At 29.9% G+C, this 22,511-nt stretch overlaps 1 protein-coding gene across 1 annotated transcript in view; it reads left to right on the forward strand.

Annotated features, from left to right (window-relative positions):
* Positions 1-22,511, forward strand: part of LOC129743136 (patronin-like) — a 249,133-nt gene that overhangs the window by 200,344 nt on the left and 26,278 nt on the right. The window contains exons 4-7 of the mRNA XM_055735103.1: positions 10,616-10,927; positions 11,210-11,298; positions 17,045-17,360; positions 17,475-17,575. Coding sequence (XP_055591078.1) covers positions 10,616-10,927; positions 11,210-11,298; positions 17,045-17,360; positions 17,475-17,575 — 818 coding nt within the window. The remainder of the gene's footprint in view (positions 1-10,615; positions 10,928-11,209; positions 11,299-17,044; positions 17,361-17,474; positions 17,576-22,511) is intronic.

Genomic DNA, 22,511 nt, shown 5'->3' on the forward strand with positions numbered 1-22,511 from the left:
ATGCTTTGGAAAAACAGTGAGATGCTAAGAAATTTTTGTCTTTTGATAGTGTTTGTATATTTTACCTACCACTATCTATATCTGTAAGTGTGAGCTCCTGCAGCGAGTAACCCGGAACGGGAACACAAACGCCGGATGTAGTACCCACCCCCGGAAAACTAGGTCATCAGCTGACGCGGCGTGAGCCAACTATTTAGTAGACTAGTAGTGCATCAACCAACATGGCGAAGCAGAAAAGCTTTCAATCTATCAACATATGTATGTTTGTAGATATAGCGTGGCTGTTTCTGTATTTTTTTCGACGATAGGATCTTTGCAAAAACGATTTGCAAATGCTTATTTTTTGTACAGATTGCAGGAATTGGATTTCGGTTAGCTGCCGCGCGTTAGTGAAGGAAAATTTTCGCACCTGAGGCGAAGAATTTTCTTTTCTTTCTATCTTATTACCAGGATTAGGTAGATGGGTTTGGTTCTAGGAAATGGATAATTACCAAAGTTTAATTAACAAACTTTTTTCGTCGAACGTGATTTGCTGTTTCCTTTATTTGGAAAACTAACGGGTTGTCAAACTTAAAAATTGATAGAAATATATTCATTATCAATTTATCCAAAAGTTACATTTTCTTTCCATCTGTTCCAATCCCTTGAAAATACAATACAAATTTTTAAATGTTAGGAACAATCTTCTATAAAGATGGAATCATAAAGTCTAAATCGCTTTATTATGTATGGTTAATAAATGGGCAAAGAATATGATTTAATCTAACAAAACAACACAATCGAGAATCTCGCGAATCATCCTAGTCAAGTTGCTGCTCTACAAGGGTGTTGAAGTTGAAGCGTGCAAATAACTGCGGTGTAAAGCGGAAATAGAGTGGAAGCAAACACTGAAAAACAGCTACAAAAACAAACTGATGATCGGTTGTTTCCTTACCGAACGATGAGCACACCCAATAATGCTTATGGTTAGTTTTGTGCGGTTGCATGCAAAAGAAGATTGATAGATCTATATTCGTTAGGTGCTTCAGAAACAGTTCTGCTCGGAAGAATAAAGATTTTTCGGAAGATTTTTAAACCCATTCAAGTTTTTCTTTTTCTAGCATTGCACAATGGGGAAAAAAGTGTACAAACCGCGAAGAAATTCAATATCTTTCGTGCTACATGACCCAAATCTATGAAAATATACTTTTCTTTTGTGAAAATTTCCGGAGAATCGATTGGACATAGTTTCAAACGCCGCACAAGCTTACGAACGGAGATATAGTGCCTTTTTAACCCCTTATTCCCCTATATTTTGTAAACATTCCAGAAAAACACTGATTCGAACCAGAGAATTTTGAATGAAAACAGACCTATCGTGTGTAATTTTTTTTGAGGAATTGAATAAAGGCTGTTCTGGCCTCCGCACGCTTCAGAAAATGGAGTTATGGCTGTTTTTACCCTCAATTCCCCTATATTTTTCAATTATTTCAGAAAAAAGCTTATTCGAACTTGAAAATTTTCAACCAAATGGGTAGTATTTTGTGTGATTTTTTTCGAGAAATCGAATGAATGCTGTTTGAGCCCCCGCACGCATTGGAAAATGGAGTTATGGCTGTTTTACCCTAAATTCCCCTCAATTTTTCAAATTGTTAAGAAAAAGAATGTTCGGACTTGAAAATTTTGAATCTTTTGGGACGTATCTTGTGTATTTTTTTCCGAGGAATCCAATAAAGGCTGTTTGAGCCACCGCACGCTTCGGAAAATATAGTTATGGCTGTTTTTACCCCCAATTCCCCTACATTTTTCAATAATTTAAGAAAAAAGCATGTTCGGACTTGAAAAATTTGAACCAAATGGAATGAATCCTATGTGATTTTTTCCGAGAAATCCAACGAAGCCTATTTGAGCCACCGCACGGATTAGAAACAGGAGTTATGGCTATTTTACCCTCAATTGCCCAACATTTTTGAAATAGCTCAGAAAAAGCATGTTGAGACCAGATAATTATGAACCAAAAGTAAAGTATTTTGTGGAGTTTTTTCCGAGGAATCGAATGAAGGCTGTTTGAGCCGCCGCACGCTTCGGCAAATGAAGTTATGGCTGTTTTACCTTCAATTCCCCTACATTTTCAAATTGTTAAGAAAACGCATGTTCGGACTTGAAAAATTTGAATTTTTTGGGACGTATCTTGTGTGATTTTTTCCGAGGAATCCAATGGAGCCTGTTTGAGCCACCGCACGCTTTGGAAAATGGAGTAATGGCTGTTTTTACCCTCAATTCCCCTACAGTTTTCAATGGTTTAAGAAAAAATCATGTTCGGACTTTAAAATTTTGAACCAAATGGGTTGTATCTTATGTAATTTTTTCCAAGAAATCCAACGAAGTCTATTTGAGCCAGCGCACGGATTGGAAACAGAAGTTATGGCTGTTTTACCCTCAATTTCCCTACATTTTTCAAATAGCTCAGAAAAAGCATGTTCGGGCTCGAAAATTTTGAACCAAATGGAACTTATCATGTGTGATTTTTTTCGGGGAATGCAACGAAGCCTATTTGACACACCGCACACTTCGGAAACAGGAGTTATGGCTGTTTTACCCTCAATTCCCTTTCATTTTTTCAAAAAGTTCAGAAAAACCATGATCGGACTTGAAAATGTTGAGCTTAACGAGACTTATCTTATGCAATTTTTTCCGAGGAATCCGATGGAGCCTGTTTGAGCCACCGCACGCTTTGAAATAGTGAGTTATGGCTGTTTTTACCCTCAATTCCCCTACATTTTTCTGAAATCATTGAAAAATGTAGGGGAATCGAGGGTAAAAACAGCCATAACTCACTATTTCAAAGCGTGCGGTGGCTCAAACAGGCTTCATTGGATTCCTCGGGAAAAATTCCATAAGATAAGTCTCGTTTAGTTTAAATTTTTCTATTCCGATAATGGTTTTTCTGAACTTTTTGAAAAAATGAAGGGAATTGAGGGTAAAACAGCCATAACTCCTGTTTCCGATGTGTGCGGTGTGTCAAATAGGCTTCGTTGCATTCTCCGAAAAAAACACACATGATACGTTTCATTTGGTTCAAAATTTTCGAGCCCGAACATGCTTTTTCTGAGCTATTTGAAAAATGTAGGGAAATTGAGGGTAAAACAGCCATAACTTCTGTTTCTAATCCGTGCGGAGGCTCAAATAGGCTTCGTTGGATTCCTTGGATAAAATTACATAAGGTACAACCCATTTGGTTCAAAATTTTAAAGTCCGAACATGATTTTTTCTTAAACCATTGAAAACTGTAGGGGAATTGAGGGTAAAAACAGCCATTACTCCATTTTCCAAAGCGTGCGGTGGCTCAAACAGGCTCCATTGGATTCCTCGGAAAAAATCACACAAGATACGTCCCAAAAAATTCAAAATTTTCAAGTCCGAACATGCGTTTTCTTAACAATTTGAAAATGTAGGGGAATTGAAGGTAAAACAGCCATAACTTCATTTTCCGAAGCGTGCGGCGGCTCAAACAGCCTTCATTCGATTCCTCGGAAAAAACTCCACAAAATACTTTACTTTTGGTTCATAATTATCTGGTCTCAACATGCTTTTTCTGAGCTATTTCAAAAATGTTGGGCAATTGAGGGTAAAACAGCCATAACTCCTGTTCCTAATCCGTGCGGTGGCTCAAATAGGCTTCGTTGGATTTCTCGGAAAAAATCACATAGGATTCATTCCATTTGGTTCAAATTTTTCAAGTCCGAACATGCTTTTTTCTTAAATTATTGAAAAATGTAGGGGAATTGGGGGTAAAAACAGCCATAACTATATTTTCCGAAGCGTGCGGTGGCTCAAACAGCCTTTATTGGATTCCTCGGAAAAAAATTACACAAGATACGTCCCAAAAGATTCAAAATTTTCAAGTCCGAACATGCTTTTTCTTAACAATTTGAAAAATTGAGGGGAATTTAGGGTAAAACAGCCATAACTCCATTTTCCAATGCGTGCGGGGGCTCAAACAGCATTCATTCGATTTCTCGAAAAAAATCACACAAAATACTACCCATTTGGTTGAAAATTTTCAAGTTCGAATAAGCTTTTTTCTGAAATAATTGAAAAATATAGGGGAATTGAGGGTAAAAACAGCCATAACTCCATTTTCTGAAGCGTGCGGAGGCCAGAACAGCCTTTCTTCAATTTCTCTGAAAAAATTACACACGATAGGTCTGTTTTCATTCAAAATTCTCTGGTTCGAATCAGTGTTTTTCTGGAATGTTTGCAAAATATAGGGGAATAAGGGGTTGAAAAGGCACCATATCTCCTTTCGTAAGCTTGTACGGCGTTTGAAACTATGTCCAATCGATTCTCCGGAAATTTTCACAAAAGAAAAGTATATTTTCATAAGTTTTGGTCATGTAGCACGAAAGATATTGAATTTCTTCGCGGTTTGTACACTTTTTTCCCCATTGTTCATTGGTCACCGAATTCAAAAAACTCCTCGTTGAAGTACATACATAATTACATTGACAGAGCGATACTCAAAAAATATGATGTCTGCACCGCAGCGATAATTACTTCACTACAACCGGTATGAAATTGGTTTCTGGTGAATACATGGCCGTATGAAAGAGAGAAGGGTTTTGGGAGTTAAACCCCCTACATTAGGTTCCAAAAAAGTCAAGCAAAATTATCTTCTCCGAACAACTAAATTCTTAATTTCGATGAACGACTGAAGTGAATCAAAAGTAACAATCTTGACTCAGAACTATGGCCAAAATCACGAAATCTAATTCCAGGTCAACAGTTCTACTTCAGTTTTCAGAAAAAAAATTTACACATGTTGACTGTACTCGAAAATCTCTATAAAAAATTATTTACAAAAGAAGTTGGTGAATGAAATTTGGGTACAATACTCAGTCCCGAATATCGAATATTCAATAAGATTAGACTTACTAAGGTTGCCAGATTGCCCGAATGTTTTCACTTTATTCACAAAATCGAAGATAAATTCGAATTTCGTGATCACAATTATATTATGTATTTTGCGTCAAAAACAGTTTTTGAGCAAATTTTATCCAAAAAAACTGGCTGATGTGTTTCGATGAAAAAAAAAACCATTTTTTGAGCTTTTTTCTTCTAAATTTTTGAGAATTCTCCAATTTGGCTGAATATTGTCCAGATTTTGAGTTGTAAACTTTAAAATTCAATGCTCGGATTTTTTGCAAGGTTTTTAGATAAAATAGCCCAGATTTGGCCTGCCCGGATAAGTGCGAAAAAATATCTGAATCATTTCCGATGTCTGGTTTCCATTTTTTTTATAAAAGTCAAAATTTGTTGCCTGTGATCCAATTGTGGAATCCTTATTCAGTTTATTATTCTTGATTTTCAGTTCGGTTCATCATTATGACAAAATCCTGAATCTCGGTTTTGCATTTAAAACTGAAATTATATATTTTTCCATTTTCGAACTCATAATTCGGGAATATTAAAAGAAAACATTTAAAATTTTAATATTTGGATTTGAAATTCTTTCGCTTAAATCTCATGCAGAATTGAAACTTTAAAAAACTTCATAATGGTGATCCAGAAGATTCAAGTTTCATCATTCGGAATTTTCATTTAGATTCACTAGTTGAATTTCGAACATATATCAAATTGAATAAAGAATATATGTACATACAAAATCAAAGGTTCAAAATTCAAATAAAAGATTTCTGGTCAAACATTAAAATGCCGTTTTTGGTTTATAACTATTGGGAATTTATGTTTTACTAGCTTACCCGGTAAATTTCGTTTTACCCGTTCCTTAATAAATCGTTGGAAAATGTTTACATTTCTTTAACTACTTCGTGCTCGTGAATCAGTTTTCGTGAAAATCGTCTTCAAGCTGTTCCAGTTTTGTCCCGTTTCTAGTTGATTTTGTATAGGAGCCCGCCTTCCATAGAAAGTGAGATTCTTGAAACTATTATAACTACAAACCATCTCTGACCCGAAAACCCCTCGAATACCAAATTTCACTTCATTCCGACCGACCATTCATACGTGATGGTGTTACAAAGAAAACGCCTCCATTTTTATATATAAGATGTCGAACAGAGATAATTTTGTATGGGGACCCCCCTTTCATAAAAAGTGAGATTCTTGAAACTATTATACAAACCATCTCTGGCCCGAAAAACCCGCGGAAACCAAATTTCACTTAATTCCGAACGACCATTCATACGTGATGGTGTTACAAAGAAAACGCCTCCATTTTTATATATAAGATTTGAGATTCAAAAATCGTGTTCAAATTAGGATTTCAGAAATGTTATTCAGGTTCAACACAAAACAGGTGATAATCACTATTTAAAAATAAGATCTGAATTCATTTTGAAGATAACTTTCTTTAATTCAAATATTTTTGTCACAGGATTTTAATAAATGAAATAAGTTATGAATGATTATTTTTTGTTGATGAAATAACTTGTACTTAATAAACTGGTTTAGGAAAATCAGCAGGAAATATATTTTATTGGTTTGTTTTTAAACGTTATTTATATTGTAGATACTTCAAAACCAAAGAAAGATCTAAACTTAAATCTTAATATATCGAGTTTACAAGAGTTGAAAATAAATTTGATTTGAACCTTTGAACTTATTCTTTTACTTTTATTCCTTAATATTTGATACATTTTCACCAAAGTTTTTCTTTCAAATGAAATTCCTCATTTGTTTTTTAAAGCTTAAAAAAATCTGAAAACTTTTAGGACTTCTTTTCGAAAGTACATAACGATTCCAAATTCACAACTATCAATACAAAGGAACTTAACCCCAATAATGTGATACTCTTAGTATATTTTTTTTAAATATTCTTAATTTATGCATTTCCAAAGTGGCAGTTCTTCATATGGCCCTGGGTGAATATAATTATATTGCGAATATCTTGCGTTGATATACTCAAAATCCAGTGCAAATTTAATCTATTATGTGTTGGAATAATGTATGCATTAGAATAATTGTAAATTGCCACAAAAGCACGACAAAAATCTGCGTTTCATATTTGGTCGGGATTCGATCAGACCGAACTGAACGCCATCAGCACTTTTTCGAGACAATTGAACTTCATGTGCAAATATTTTCATCTAGAAACAAAATCTTTGATGGTTATAAGCTGGAATCAATATTTCTTAATTCAAAGAATTCATTTTAATCATTCGTATTCGGTTTTGCGATCTAGGATATGAATAACTCGAGATTTAGTTTCTGTTGTTTTTAAATTTTCTAATGGCACTCAGTTCGATCTGGTCGAAGGCCGGCCATTTAAGAATCTAAAAATACCAAATTGTGTCAAATTATGTCTACTTTCAAGTCCACTTTTTAAAATTATTTTGTTCAAATTAGTAGGGTTTCTTTTATCAGAAATGTGTGCTGAATTGTAGCCTGACTCTGATTCAACTTTTTTTTTTAATATTATGTAGAAAAAGGATCGCAACGCGAAGAATTATTTAAAATTCTATTCTATAACTGTAAACTGCCTTTTTTTCAGAAAATGGACATTTACATTTGGATAAATTGTACCTACTTTAAAAGCAATATCAAATAATGCAAATTTTAATTTAAAAAATGTTAAACTAAAGCGTCTTTCTCGATATCAATTCTTAAACCGTTTGCTTCATTTAAAAATTGGAAGCTTAATAAGGATCTGAAATGTACCAATGTATATTTTCATATTAAACCTGATAATCTCGAATATTGCAAAACATATCTTTTTTGTTTGAATCTAGTTTCTGATTTCTGGTTTCCTATCTAATGTTTTGATCACGTTTTAGGTATAACCCGTTTCTTAAAATTTTTAAATTTTCAATGATGATGCTAAAATTTTAAGGGGGGGTAGGGTCTAACACTTTCAAAAAATCGATTTTTTTATTTTTTTATTTTCTTATTGTAAAACATTTCAAGAATGTTGTGTCAAATTTTCAAGTCAATTGAAGCAAAACTGTAGAAGTTATAGGCCTTTATCTCCTCCTATCTAATACTGCAAGAAAGCAAGAGCAGAAACTTCAAACGCGTTTTTCTCGAAAGCACATTTTTAAAGTCCGTGGACATCGTCATTTGAAAACTACTTATCCGATTCTTTTCAAATTTGGAACATATTTTCTACGTATAAAATACCAGACCCCAACGTTTTTCTTTTTTGTTTTTTTTTTCTTTGGGTAGATTTTACAGGTGAAAAATGGCGGAATTTTTCGTGAAAAATCGTAGTTTTTACTTCAAACAGCCACAAAAATTTCATAAATTTTTTTTTAACTTAAATAAAAACGTTGGGGTCCAGAAAAACATCTATTAAAAATATTTTGCTTTGATTTTTTGACTTCAGATGATTCTGTGCTGAGATACAGTGTCCACCGCAAATCCTGTTTTCTAAAAGGCATCCTCGAAAGTGCTCCGTCACCGGCTCATTTTTCAATATTTTTCTACGAAAAAATTACTAAATGTTCTTTTAACAATGCTTTGTATGATGCAAAAAATTTGAATACATTTGTTTGAACGATAGCTCTAGAAAAAAATCGTGAAAATGGTGTTTTTTTTATACCCGTTAGACCCTACCCCCCCCTTAAGAAAAACATGGGAAATCAGTGAAGAAAAAAAACGTAACTTTAAATATTATGATTTTTTTTTTTCAAAAGAAACAATAACTCTCTAACGGGATTTGAACCCGCAATTTTCGCTTGAAGTTTAAATTTTTCTTAGAAAAAAATTCCCACCGCCTTTGAAAATCTGATGATTTCTGATAAATATTAAAATCGTTGCGAATATTCCAATACTCAACGAAAATCAGTGTCTATTGCTCTTCAAATTCACTACAATCGGGAATGAAGTTTGAATAAAAAAAAATTTAAATTTAGATGTTGGATTTTTTGGCTGATTATCATCCAATATAAATCAGATCCCACAGAAAATTTTAAATAATTATATCGGTTTTGAAATTTTGCGTTGATATATCTTCCGTTGAAATTGAAACTATCTTAATCTAACGGCTTTCCTTTAAATGTCTGCCATCAGTGACTGAATTTTAAATAAATGTATCGAATTAACTTGAGAGAATATGCTAGATATATGTTCAGAGTAAATATTTGACTCTCAAATCAGCCTATAGTAAAATACGATTCAGAATTTCATATTTTCAGTATAAAGCGTAGTATCAGTATAAACACCCAAAACGTTTGAGAAATAAAAAAAAATCGCTTTTCTAGATCTGTGACTAAAAGCCAATTAAAAACATGTTAAACAACCCAAACAGTTTTTGTTTTTATTGAAAAATGTATGCTCTTATACATATTTCTATATAAATTGGAAGGCTTTCGCTCCTAGACCTATTGTAAACATAATCATAACATAATCGCTCTAAGAGTGAGACATAATTACACGGAAAACAATAAAAAGGTTAAATTTTCCTAGATAGCAAGGTGAAAAGCAACAACTAAGGGGGAAATAAATGAAGTTCAAGGCTTTTTATAAAAAAAAATTGGATTAATTAGTGATTATTCAAACAATTCTAAGAGCAAAAAACAAACCCAAAATAGATTGAAGTTTTTTCACTGTTTGCTTTTGTGATTTGTTTTTTCAAATCTTTGATCTGAAATAGATTTTGCTCAGTTTAGATTGTATGCATTTTTTTTTGCATACACTGTTCTGTAAATATTATTCCAATTTATTTATTTTTAATTATTTTTGTTCCAACTCCGCGTGATGCTTCAATTCCTAGTGGCAAAAGAAGGATTTCAAATTTTTCAGCCTAATTGCTAATTTTAAGTTTGATGCATCAAAATTGTTTGAAATCTTTTACATTACTGAGTTAAGCTAAATAATGTAAAAGAATTAAATAGGATATATGGGCTCGTGTGCAGTAAAGGGTTAAGTAGACTTTTTATTGAATGTTTGCAAAATACTATTGTTAATTTTTTTTCTGTTTGATGTTACCATTTTCTCTAATGTTTTCCAGGTTAGGAAGGTAACTTCCTACTGATGTTAGCTGTTCACCTATTATTTTTTTAACCAGTTTTTTTTTTGACGAAATGCGGTAATGTGTGCGAGTAAAGGTGGAGTGGAGAGTTAATGAAAGGTGTGAAAGATGTAAATTTTTGTAAATTAACCTTGACTTGACGACGATGTAAGGTTTTGCTAAAAGCCTTCTGCGCAAGTTTCGTCTCTCATTAATTTTATGAAATACCTATACTGTAAAAAAAAACATTTAAATGCTCTTCGGACTCACTCCGGAGAAGATTTACTCGAATAATCTTGTTACATATTCTATCATTGTCGTTTGACTAGAGCCCCATAAAAAGATCCACCCTCAAAGCGACAAGACTCCCAGGAGGGCATTTTTTTCGTTTGTTTGGTTGTTTGTTTATTTTTGTACATCATAAGAATCCGTCAAAACGCCCACGCTCTCTCTCGGTGGTGTTCTGTTACTTAGGTTAGGTAGACAGTTTCAATCGAATCGAATTGGCTGGCTTCAGTCAATTATTCTGCATGTCGAGAAGCAATTTATCATGAAACCCCAAGACGTTCGTCTTCTTGTTATGTCCATGAAATCAAACATACATATTAGCTTATGTGTTGGATAGACCAAATATTGATTTTGCATTTTTTTCTGATTCTTCTCTTACAGGCCAAACAGCGCGCCTCAGTCAAATGGTTGCTGTCGAAGGCGTACAACAACCGGGTGCCAGAGTTCCTCAAAGATCCTTTTTATCGAGACCACGAGGGCCAGGATCACCTGAAGCCACAGATTGTCGTAGGGCTGGGGAACGCTTCCATTTACTGTCAGGTGCTCAGTAATATCTACTCGGATCCGAACTACCAGAGCCTCAATCACTGGTCGATCCTGCAGACTCTATCCCGGAAGGGTGTCCCCCTGAACGAATCCCCAGATCAGCCGCTCACCGAAACCGTGCTGATACAGACAAATCCTCTTAGAATTGTAAGTATTTTACCTTTTAAGTAGTAAGTTACTGGTGCAAATTGGGGGTGGGCTCAAACGCGACCTTCTGGTCGACCTTGAATGGAAGGCCTTGGCCAGGGACAAATCAGGCCCGACCAAACAACGACCACCCACCACCCACACAATTTGTTGAATCGAAACGGCAGGTTTTCTTTTCCATAGCCTGTCTATCTTGATATTTTATCGGTTTTATGTTTTTTTCTGTCTACCCACCATCATCCACCCGTTGTCGTTACTGTTATTTTTCTCTCTTTTCCGCAGAATGCCCACATGACTGTGATAGAAGCGATGATGGTGTTGTATGCTAAAGAAGTGGCTTCCAGTGGCAGGATATCCAGTGCGCTAGAACGGTAAGTTGACTTTTCATTTACTTACTCTTCTCGAACGAGTTCATTATTTTGGGATAAATTACAGACCTCTTAAGTTAATTTAAGCTTCAAAGTGATGTTGAAAAGTTATGCAATCGGTAGCTACCTACAGAGAAATTTAGTGGAAAACGAGAACTCAGAGCCATAACCGGATTTGTTCCTTCAAAAAACTTATCACGAGTTAATGTTCAACACAGTAGACCTTTCCTTTACTCAAAAAGACGGTGAAGTTCCTTCAAAGTTTAAAGTTTTCAAATCTAGTAGAACTCCTGTTTATAGTTATTTTTTTGAGTCTGTACTTATCATAATTAAGTTTTAGTTTGATATTTTAACAGGGAACATCGTGTGAGAAGATCTGTCACTTTTGAAGTACACTTGAACGTTGGCGCTTACACAGTTTGTCATTTCTATTGATAGGAGAGTTATCAAATTACGATCTAAAACACACGAATTTTTTTCCATTAGTCTTTTTTAGTCTTATTTGTATTTATATGTATACGGAATTGTTGAAAATTGGCTTGTAAAATGAATAAACCACCATTTGAATGTTTGTGAGGAATTATAAACTAAATTTCCCGATAGAGTGGTTTTAAAATAAGGCCGGAACAAATTTCAAATCCTTCTTTTGTCACTCGGAGTTGGAACATCGCGAGGGGGGGGGGACAATAAAAAATAATGCGAAAAACAAATAAATTGGAATAAATTGCACGGAAGCTTGTATGCAAAAAAAATTGCATACTATATCGTTGCACAAAACTTGTAAATCTAGTAATTTTGTACCGAATAATTCAATCAAATCAAGAAAACAAAAGGTAAAATAACATCCATCTCCTTAAATTTGTTTTTTGGTCTTTTAATCTTTCAGATATTGGAATTTTTATTTCCCCCTTCGGGTTGTTTTTTAAATTTCGAAGGGGGAGGGGGGAGGGGGTTGACAAAAGAAGAAATTGATATTTGTTCCAGCCTAATTAAAAACTAAAAAAAAAAATTAAAATAGGCAACGGGAGTTTTTTTATATTATCTGACAAATTGCACCGGGGGTCTTAAGATCTTTTCAAAAATTGAAAATTTGGTTCATTTTTGTTTTTTCAAATCTCATCCATGATTTTTTGCAGAATGTTTAAGCAACGTTTACATGAGTAAATTTGAACTATTATGTTTGTATGGGAAATAATATTTTGTACTGAAAAATCATCATAATTTTTGTTTCTTCTGTGAAACCAAGCTTGCTTATGGTTTTTGTGCCAATTTACAAAATCTCACAGGGAAATTTTCCGCTGAATAGCTTTGTCCAAGACCGAAACTTTGTATCTTATTACACAAAAAAGTTATGAGATGTATGGGGCATGTCTTTTGGCATTGAAAAACAATAAATTCGATTGACATCACTGCCGGGTGCCTAGCGAGGTATTGCATGACTACTTTTCATGCAATGCTTAGCGAGGAACCAGCAGTGATTTTAAATGAATTTTTCAGTCCAAAATTTTAAATTTTCCCATACAAACATAAAAGTTCAAATTTACTCATGTAAACGTTGCTTAAACATTCTGCAAAAAATCATGGATGACTTTTAAAACAACAAAAATGAACCGAATTTTCAATTTTGGAAAACTTCTGAAGACCTCCGGTGCAAACTCGTTGGATAATAAAAAAATCCCAGACACATTAGAAATAGGAAGTTAAATCACGCGGTGACCTGTAACAATTTCAAAATATCATATAAGATTCACGGTGTGAAGATGTTCAAGAGAAAAAAAGCATTAATTTTTATTTTTCAGAAATGGAAATTTTATTACATTTTCTGAGTAATTTTCAGGCAAAATTGAAATATTTGCTAGGTAAATCCCCATACAGTTTGAATTTTTTGAAAATTTGTTGGCAATTTTTTTTTTAAATTTTCGTCTGTAAAATTATTCCAGTGAAACAGAATAGCAATGTATTTCTTTGAAATTTTATTTTTTTTATTCATTTTTTTTTATAATTCCAATACATTAGAAAAATTACAACGCTTGTAAAGATACGTGATTTGGATTTTTGGAAAACCTTTGTTTTTCTATAAAATTTTTATTTGAAATTTAAATTTTATTTCTTATTATTTGGAATTTATGAAATGAATTTGCGGCTTTATCGGTGAGGGTTAAAGAGTTGAAACGAAAGACGGATAGAAGATCAGAAGAAAATTCTAAGGTGGTGAAAAGAGCGAAGAGCATTTGAAATAGAAGCTTGACCACATGCTAAATTCTTTGTCCCACATCAATTAACTGTATTGAAGAAGTAGTACCCAATAGAGAAGGCACTACATTTTTCGATACAGTTAATTATGGATGGTTCGACCGCCATGTGTGTTATTTGGAATTTTTATCCATTTTAGAATTGGTGTTGTTCAAATGTAAACAAAGTGCATATTCATATGTAAAAATAAATAAATAAAAAACTTAGGAGAAGTATATAAACAGGATTCTCATAATAAATTATTTTAAACGGGTCATTTACTTTTGAGTCTTGTTTTTTTTTTAATTTCCCTAAAACTCAAATTAAGACAAATGTTCAACTGAAAATCGCATTACGATAAGCGTTTTCGCAAAAAAGTTAGTTCTAAGTATTAAGTGATTTTCTTAGTTTTTGAGCTTCAAAAATCTTCTAAATCTAAAGATAATGAAATCAGATGGATTCATTTAACTCCAGATTATTTTTATAATTTCAGAAAATTTCACCCTTCCAGACTGGTGACAGGATTGGCAGTCAATTTTTAAATTTTATGTTTAAAAGATATTTCCTAAGCCCTTTTTTGATCGCATATTTTCTGTAAATAGTTCGAAATAATTTAGAATTTTTTTCCAGCTTATGATTCGATTGTTAAGTCAACCAGTTTCATTTTGTTATATTGAAAATAAAAATTAAACAAATAAGCACCTCTGAAATTATAAATCACTGGGATGTCACCGACCAAATATTTTAAGTTTTGGTGGAAATAAATCGGAAAAAGCTCTACTTTCTGCCCTTGCCAAAACTCGTTTTACTGTTCTTTAAGTCTTTATACGAAACACACCGTAAAGTATTTTAAACAAGAATTGATAAAATAGCAAAAATGAAAAATGTTTGTTTATTGCCAAAGGCTGACAGTCTCCCAAATAAAAATATAAAAAAAACTACTAGAAAGGACGAAAATGTATTAACCATTCTTATTACTTGTATATTTTTTTGTCATTTCTTTTTTATTGTAATTTTAACTTTTTGTTCTATAGTTCTTTATTTTTGGTCATTTTTTCCATTTTTTTCTCATTTTGGTTATCATTATAATTTCCAAGAATTTTACAATATTTTAATTTTTTACAATATTTCCATTTTGACCATTTTATTTTTAATTTTTGCAACTTTGTTAATTTCATATGACATTTGAAAATTGTTACAAGTCATTGCGTGATGATGTTTCCTTCTCAGAATGCACTTTTTACTGTATTTTTTTTTTTTGGTTTTAATTATTCTTAGGACAACTCTAATGGGAAATTGAATTAATAAACAACCTTAGTGAAAAATTGGGTTTAAGACGCCTCATAAACATTAAAATGGTTATGGTTAACATGTGGTTTGGAGTTAGTTGTGGCCCATCTTAAAGGCTGTTTATTACTCAAACATTCCGTTTAAACCCACCAAGTTCTAAAGAAAAAATTGATATTTAACGAAAACATGAAGACTCCCTGTATCAAATTATTTAAAATTTGTTCGAGTTGTGCAGATTATATGGTGATTTTGTACGGGAGGCGGTTCCCAAAAATTAGGAACGTCGAAGCTTGTGCACTAAACTTCATGAACATCACTTAAAATCATCGATTTACATCATTATTCAGTTTAATTTTGTATGGGAGCTCTCATTTTGAAAAGCGATAAGGATCTTTTTATACAAACATTTATTTAATTATGTTTTATGTTGAAAGTTTCTTGTGTGCCAAATTTCGTGTAAGGAAACTGGAAAATTATTCGACTTTTGTCATACTTCATATTGATTTTATATGGAAACCATCTTTGTTTGCGAAAACCGCCAGATTCATGTCGCCCATTTTGAAATTATGACGTCCGCATGCCAAGTTTAAATTTGGAGAGCCTTCTTTTTCAACGAAGTCAAAGCTCAAAATAATTCAATATTCTGGATCTAAGTTCTGAATCTGAACTTAAAACTTTAATTCAGAGTTTTAAATATGAATTCACAATAAAAATACAGATATGATTTCGAATCCAAATTTGATTTGTAAATTGAATTTAATTGAATTTTGAATCTTAAATTTGAATCGAATTCTTGTATATAATCGTCGAATAAAATCTGAATTCTCTATCTGAGCTAAGCGCATGAAACCAATCTGACTCCTAAATCTCTTGAGAATATTTTTGAATATCTTTTCTGAGTCTTTAAAACTTTCTACACTTTCTTTTATGCTAATTTGCCTTAAAGAAATTTCCTCGCGTGATTTCGAAGTTCCGGAACAATTGCGACTATCCAGTTTTGTTGTTTCGGGAAGGTTCATGTCCCGAGCTTCATTTGGACGTTGTTCGCAGAATATCACATCGTGTTTTTTCTTTTGTAAAAATATGTCAATGCCTACCAAAACACAAGCCACTCACGATGCCATTTATTTATCGGAACCTGAACGACTGTTTGTTGTTTAAAAAAACAGACGTCTTCTGACTAAAATGCGAGTCTTCAATTGGCAACTGTAAAAACATATGCTGAGACCTATTCAAATTGTACACGTGTCGACAAAATCATTTGGTGCACTGTTTATCAATGAATTTTTAATGAGGTTGAATGGATTTATTCTATCCAATTGACAGAATCGAATCCCATGTCAACACCTGGCGGTAGCAGAAAAAAATCTACTTTGATAACTTTGGCTGTTCAGTTAGCCCATTCAGATATTAGTAGAAGATGTAATATCTGAATGGGCCAGCCAGACAATCAACCGGCTGAACATTTCGTAGGAGTTATGGCACCTGATTCCAGCCCAAAAATAGAAACTGGTCCGGCCTTGGCTACAGCCAGCCGACAAACAGCTGCCGGTCAGTGGCCACTAGCCAAGTTCGATAACGACAAAAGAATCCTCTGTCCGTCCAGAGAGCATTCCGTCATCTGTGGTCATTGATGATGATGGTGATTCCGGGGTTGATTTTTGACCATGACGACATTTTTTGCACAAACAAAACTGACAGTAGGAAAGGTATAATGACAACGACAACCACACTTTTGATCCGAGGGTGTAAATGACAGTACCGAAAGGTTTTTTTTTTTCAAATAAGTTTTATATTGAACCCGTGTCTGTGTGGGCTTTGAACTTCAGTTAGTCCTCAACACGCAGGCCGAATTCCATGTATATGATTAAATCGGTCGAACGAATGAATGACCCATTCCAAGAATGAACGAGGAGGAAAAAAGTCAACTCCATCGTGCTAAAAACTTATTACAGCGCGTGCGTAGGTGGAGTAAGTGTGATGAATGATTTTGGTTCCAAGCGGCGAGGAGAAATGGTTGCCCAATTTGGCTCAGGTCTCCATAACTGGATATTTTGAGGTTGATTACTTTATTGCAGGGTCACTTCTATTTTTTGCACTTCGAATCCTGGGTTTATTCCAGTTGTGATTCCAACTTCTTCCCGGTTTCAACTTTTTTAGTTACTGATTTATAATATTTTGGAACTCTTTCTAAAGAATAACAATTTAATTTTTTTTCTTCTTCTAGAATATCTGGTCGCAGCGGTTCGCAGCCGGTTCAGCATCACGAAGCTGCCTTACTGAACTGGGTGTCGCATGTGTGCAGCGCGCTGAGGAGGCGGATCGAGTACGAGGTTGCGAATGGGGGAGGGGTAGGAGGCGGTGGCGGGGGAGGTCCACCGGTAGACGAGTACGGCCAACGGCTCCAGAGTCCAGACATTCCACCGGTCCGAGACGTTCGGGAACTGTGCGACGGGGTCTGTCTGGCCTATCTGATCTCGTACTACTGCCCCAAGCTCGTTCCCTGGCCCAGCGTCAAGTTCAATCACGTACCCACTATTGAGGTTTGTTTGTTTGTTTGTTTGTTTTTTTTTGTATTTTTTTTTTGTATTTTTTTTTGAATAATAAACTTATAAGAACACATATTTATGGAACAAAACATTTCTTTTTACATCCAGGATTCGATACACAACATCTTGATAGTAAGTAACTTCTCCGAGCGAAGTTTGCCATACTCCGTGTTCCATATGACACCAGAGGACGTTACCTATATGCGAGGGTGAGTTAACATTTTTTTTTTTTAATTTTTCAACGAACAGCAGTTCCACCGAAAAACAACAAATGACAAAACATACCTATTGCCGATTCAATTACCACCATACCTACTTATATGAAACATTGTTAATGCTTCCAACTTGACGAAACATTACTACTGGGGAAATACTGAAAATCTTCAAAAAAAATCTTAAGAGCTGTAGATGATCTGGGTGTAGTTTGAGCAGCGCATTCAGTACAAAATGTGCAAACATCGGGCTTTTTAAAATAACTTAGGGATGTCAATCGCTTCTAAGGTACACACAAAGATTTTGAAAAACAAACAATATATTTGCAGATTTTTACATTTCCTACAACTTCACGCAGCGAAAAAAAGTTTTTTAGGTCAAAGGAATTTTCCTTTGTTTAGTCGCCAAACAAAGGAAAATTACTTTGATTCCGGGACAAATAAAAAATCGTTTGTTTCTAATCTGTTTTCTTTTATTTAAAAGAATTTTTCACCTTTGAAATGAAAACAAATTCTTTGAATCAAATTATTTTTTTAATTCAAAGAATAAATCCTTTGTTTCGAAAATTTTCCTTCAGAATCATTGTATCAAATAAAAAAGAGTTTATTGAAGATTTTTTTTTCGAATCTTAGATACTTAATAAATATCCTCGATTCAAAGCAAGTTTTCCGACATGCACATATGTTTAAAAAAAAAACTTAAATTTTCGATTTATCAAAAATTCATGATTAATTTATTGAACAACTTTGTTGAAGACGTTGAAATTTGACAAATCATCAGTTTTGGTTATTAATTCATGTAAAATTTCTTTAAATTTCATGGTTGATCGTATTCATATAGGTATGTTGAAACCGGAAAAAATTAAAACGAGAAAAAACCGGGAATTTGAAAATGGCAATTGGCTGGCCACCATGACAAACCTCTAAACAAAAAAAAAATCTGTAAATTTTTTTTTTTCAATCAGTGTTTTTTCAATAGTTTTTTTTATTTACATAGTATTCCGTCTCACTACATAACTTGACGAACATAATTCCTAAAATGGATAACAGATAACTTTTGAATATATTTTTGTTTTATCTCGAACTTCTGCCCTGGAAAAATTAGGAAGCATGGGAAGCAACCCCCCCCCCTGGATAAGTAAAATATAAAAAAAAAACATAGACCATTAAAAAATGTTGAAAGGTAAAACTAAGCTTAAATGAAACAAAAGTTTTAAAAAATGCACAAAATTGAATAAAACAAAAAAAAAATTAAAACAAATGTACAAAAATTCAAAATAAAAACAATTGAAATAAAAAACAAAAAAAAAAATAAACAAACATTTAAAAAAAAATGAACAAAAGATAAACAAAATTAAACAAAAATTAAAAATGAACAAAAATGTGAAAAAATAACAAAAATGAACACAATGAACAAAAATAAAAAGAATGAATAAAAATTGAAAAAAGAACAAAAAATTTAAAAAAACATTATACACAAAAATATTATATCATACAAAAACGAAATAAAAATGATAACAAAGGGAAAAAATACAAATAAAAATTAAAGAAAAATAAAATTTAAAAATGATGAAAAATGAAAATAAAAAAGGAAGAGAAATGAAACAAAATTTAAAAAAATTAAGAAAAAATTAAAAAAAAAAATACAAAGAAAAATAAAAAAATAAATTGACAAAAATTTCAAAAAAAACTAAAATTTAACAAAAAAATTAACAAAAATTTAAAAAAAATGAACAAAAATTTAAAAAAAATGAACAAAAATAAAAAAAAATGAACAAAAATAAAATTTTTTTTACAAAAATAAAAAAAAATGAACAAAAATAGAATGAACAAAAATTAAACAAAGAACAAAAATGAACAAAAAAGAAATAAAAATAATGAAAAAGGGAAAAAAATAATAAAAAAGGGGAAAAAATAACAATAAAAAATGAAGAAAAATAAAAATTGAAAGTGAAGTGAAATAAAAATTAAAAGTGAAGAAAAATAAAAGTTAAAAGTGAAGAAAAATAAAAATTAAAAGTGAAGAAAAATAAAAATTAAAAGTGAAGAAAAATAAAAATTAAAAGTGAAGAAAAATAAAAATTAAAAGTGAAGAAAAATAAAAATAAAAAGTGAAGAAAAATAAAAATTAAAAGTGAAGAAAAATAAAAATTAAAAGTGAAGAAAAATAAAAATTAAAAGTGAAGAAAAATAAAAATTAAAAGTGAAGAAAAATAAAAATTAAAAGTGAAGAAAAATAAAAAAAAGAAGAAAAATTTAAAAAAAATGAAGAAAAATTTTAAAAAAAAAATGAAGAAAAATTAAAAAAAAAATGAAGAAAAATTAAAAAAAAAATGAAGAAAAATGAGAAAAAAAGAAGAAAAATTAAAAAAAAAGAAGAAAAATGAAGAAAAATGAAAAAAAATGAAGAAAAATGAAAAAAAAATGAAGAAAAATTTAAAAAAATGAAGAAAATTAAAAAAAATGAAGAGAAATAAAAAAAATGATGAGAAATAAAAAAAATGAAGAAAAATAAAAAAAGAAGAAAAATTAAAAAAAAATGAAGAAAAATAAAAAAAAATGAAGAAAAATAAAAAGAAATGAAGAAAAATAAAAAAAAAAATGAAGAAAAATAAAAAAAAAATGAAGAAAAATAAAAAGAAATGAAGAAAAATAAAAAAAAATGAAGAAAAATAAAAAAAATGAAGAAAAATAAAAAAAAAATGAAGAAAAATAAAAAAAAATGAAGAAAAATAAAAAAAAATGAAAAAAAATGAAGAAAAATAAAAAAAAATGAAGAAAAATAAAAAAATGAAGAAAAATAAAAAAATAAAGAAAAATAAAAAAATAAAGAAAAATTTAAAAAAAAAATTAAAAAAAATGAAGAAAAATAAAAAAAAATTAAGAAAAATAAAAAAAAAAAGAAAAATAAAAAAAAAAAGAAAAATAAAAAAAAAAAGAAAAATGAAGAAAATAAAAAAAAATTTGAGAAAAATAAAAAAAAATTTGAGAAAAATAAAAAAAAATAAGAAAATTTAAAAAAAATTGATGGAAAATAAAAAAAAAATGAAGAAAAATAAAAAAATGAAGAAAAATAAAAAAAATTAAGAAAAATGTAGAAAAATAAAAAAAAAATTAAGAAAAATAAAAAAAAAATAAGAAAAATAAAAAAAATAAAGAAAAATAAAAAAAAAATGAAGAAAAAAAATGAAGAAAATTTTAAAAAATTTAAGAAAAATAAAAAAAAAATGAAGAAAATTAAAAAAAAATTGATGGAAAATAAAAAAAAATGAAGAAAAATAAAAAAAATGAAGAAAAATAAAAAAAAATAGGAAAAATAAAGAAAATGAAGAAAAATTAAAAAAATGAAGAAAAATAAAAAAATAAAGAAAAATAAAAAAAAATTGAGAAAAATAAAAAAAATGAAGAAAAATAAAAAGAAAAGAAGAAAAATAAAAAAAATGAAGAAAAATAAAACAAATGAAGAAAAATAAAACAAATGAAGAAAAATAAAAAAAAATGAAGAAAAATGAAGAAAAATAAAAAAAAATTAAGAAAAATTTAAAAAAATGAAGAAAAATAAAAAAAAAATGAAGAAAAATAAAAAAAAAATGAAGAAAAATTTAAAAAAATTGAAGAAAAATAAAAAAAAATTGAAGAAAAATAAAAATAATGAGGAAAAATAAAAAAAAATGAGGAAAAATAAAAAAAATAAAGAAAAATAAAAAATAAATGAAGAAACATGAAAAAATTAACAAAAAAAAATATGAAGAAACAATGAAAAAAAAAAATGAAGAAAAATAAAAAAATTAAGAAAAATAAAAAAATTAAGAAAAATAAAAAAAATGACGAAAAATAAAAAAAATGAAGAAAAATAAAAAAAATGAAGAATAATAAATAAAAATTAAAAATAATAAAAAAAATGAAGAAAATAAAAAAAAAGAATAAAAATAAAAAAAAAATGAAGAATAATAAATAAAAATTAAAAATAATAAAAAAAATGAAGAAAATAAAAAAAATAAAAAAAAATGAAGAAAAATAAAAAAAAAATAAAAAAATGGAGAAAAATAAAAAAAAAAAATAAAAAAATTAAGAAAAATAAAAAAAATTAAAAAACAAAAAAAAATGAAGAACAATAAAAAAAAGAAGAAAAATAACAAAAAAATTAAAAAAGATATAAAAATTGAAGAAAAGTAATAAAAATTAAATAAAATAAAAAAAAAGAAAAAATTTAAAAAAAATTAAAAAATGGAAAAAAAATTAGAAAAATAAAGAAAAATAGAAAAAAAATGAAAAATAGATAAAATGAAGAATAATAACAAAATATGAAGAAAAATTTATAAAATATGAAGAAAAATAAAAAAAAATGAAGAAAAATTTAAAAAATATGAAGAAAAATAAAAAATAAATAAACGAAAATTAAAAAAAAACAAAAATTTAACAAAAAATGAACAAAAATTTCATAAAATAAACAAACATAACAAAGAATTAAAATTAAACTAAAATGAACAGGAATAAAAAACAAAATATAATAAAGAACAAAAATAAAGAAAAACAAAAATAAAAAAAATTAACAAAAAATATAAAAACTAAAATTTAAAAAAAAATTTAAAATAAAAAAAAATTGCATAAAAAAAATAAAATAATGTACAAATATTTTAAAAATATCAAAAATTTAAAAAAAAAATATAAAAATAAACAAAAGGTACCTACTTAAAAATCAACAAAAAATTTAAAAAAAATTTAAAAAGTGAATAAAAATGAAATTTAAACAAAAATGCGCAAAAGAACAAAAGTTTTAAAAAAGTTTAATAAAATTGACAAACATTTAAAAAATTGATGGAATAAAAGAAAAAATATATCACAAAGCAAAAAAAGCAATAAATGAAACAATTTAGAAAAAAAATAAACATAAATTTGAAAACAATTATATTTTTGCAAAATTTTAACAAAA

This window comes from Uranotaenia lowii, chromosome 2 (assembly GCF_029784155.1).
Source record: "Uranotaenia lowii strain MFRU-FL chromosome 2, ASM2978415v1, whole genome shotgun sequence".
NCBI lineage: Eukaryota > Metazoa > Arthropoda > Insecta > Diptera > Culicidae > Uranotaenia > Uranotaenia lowii.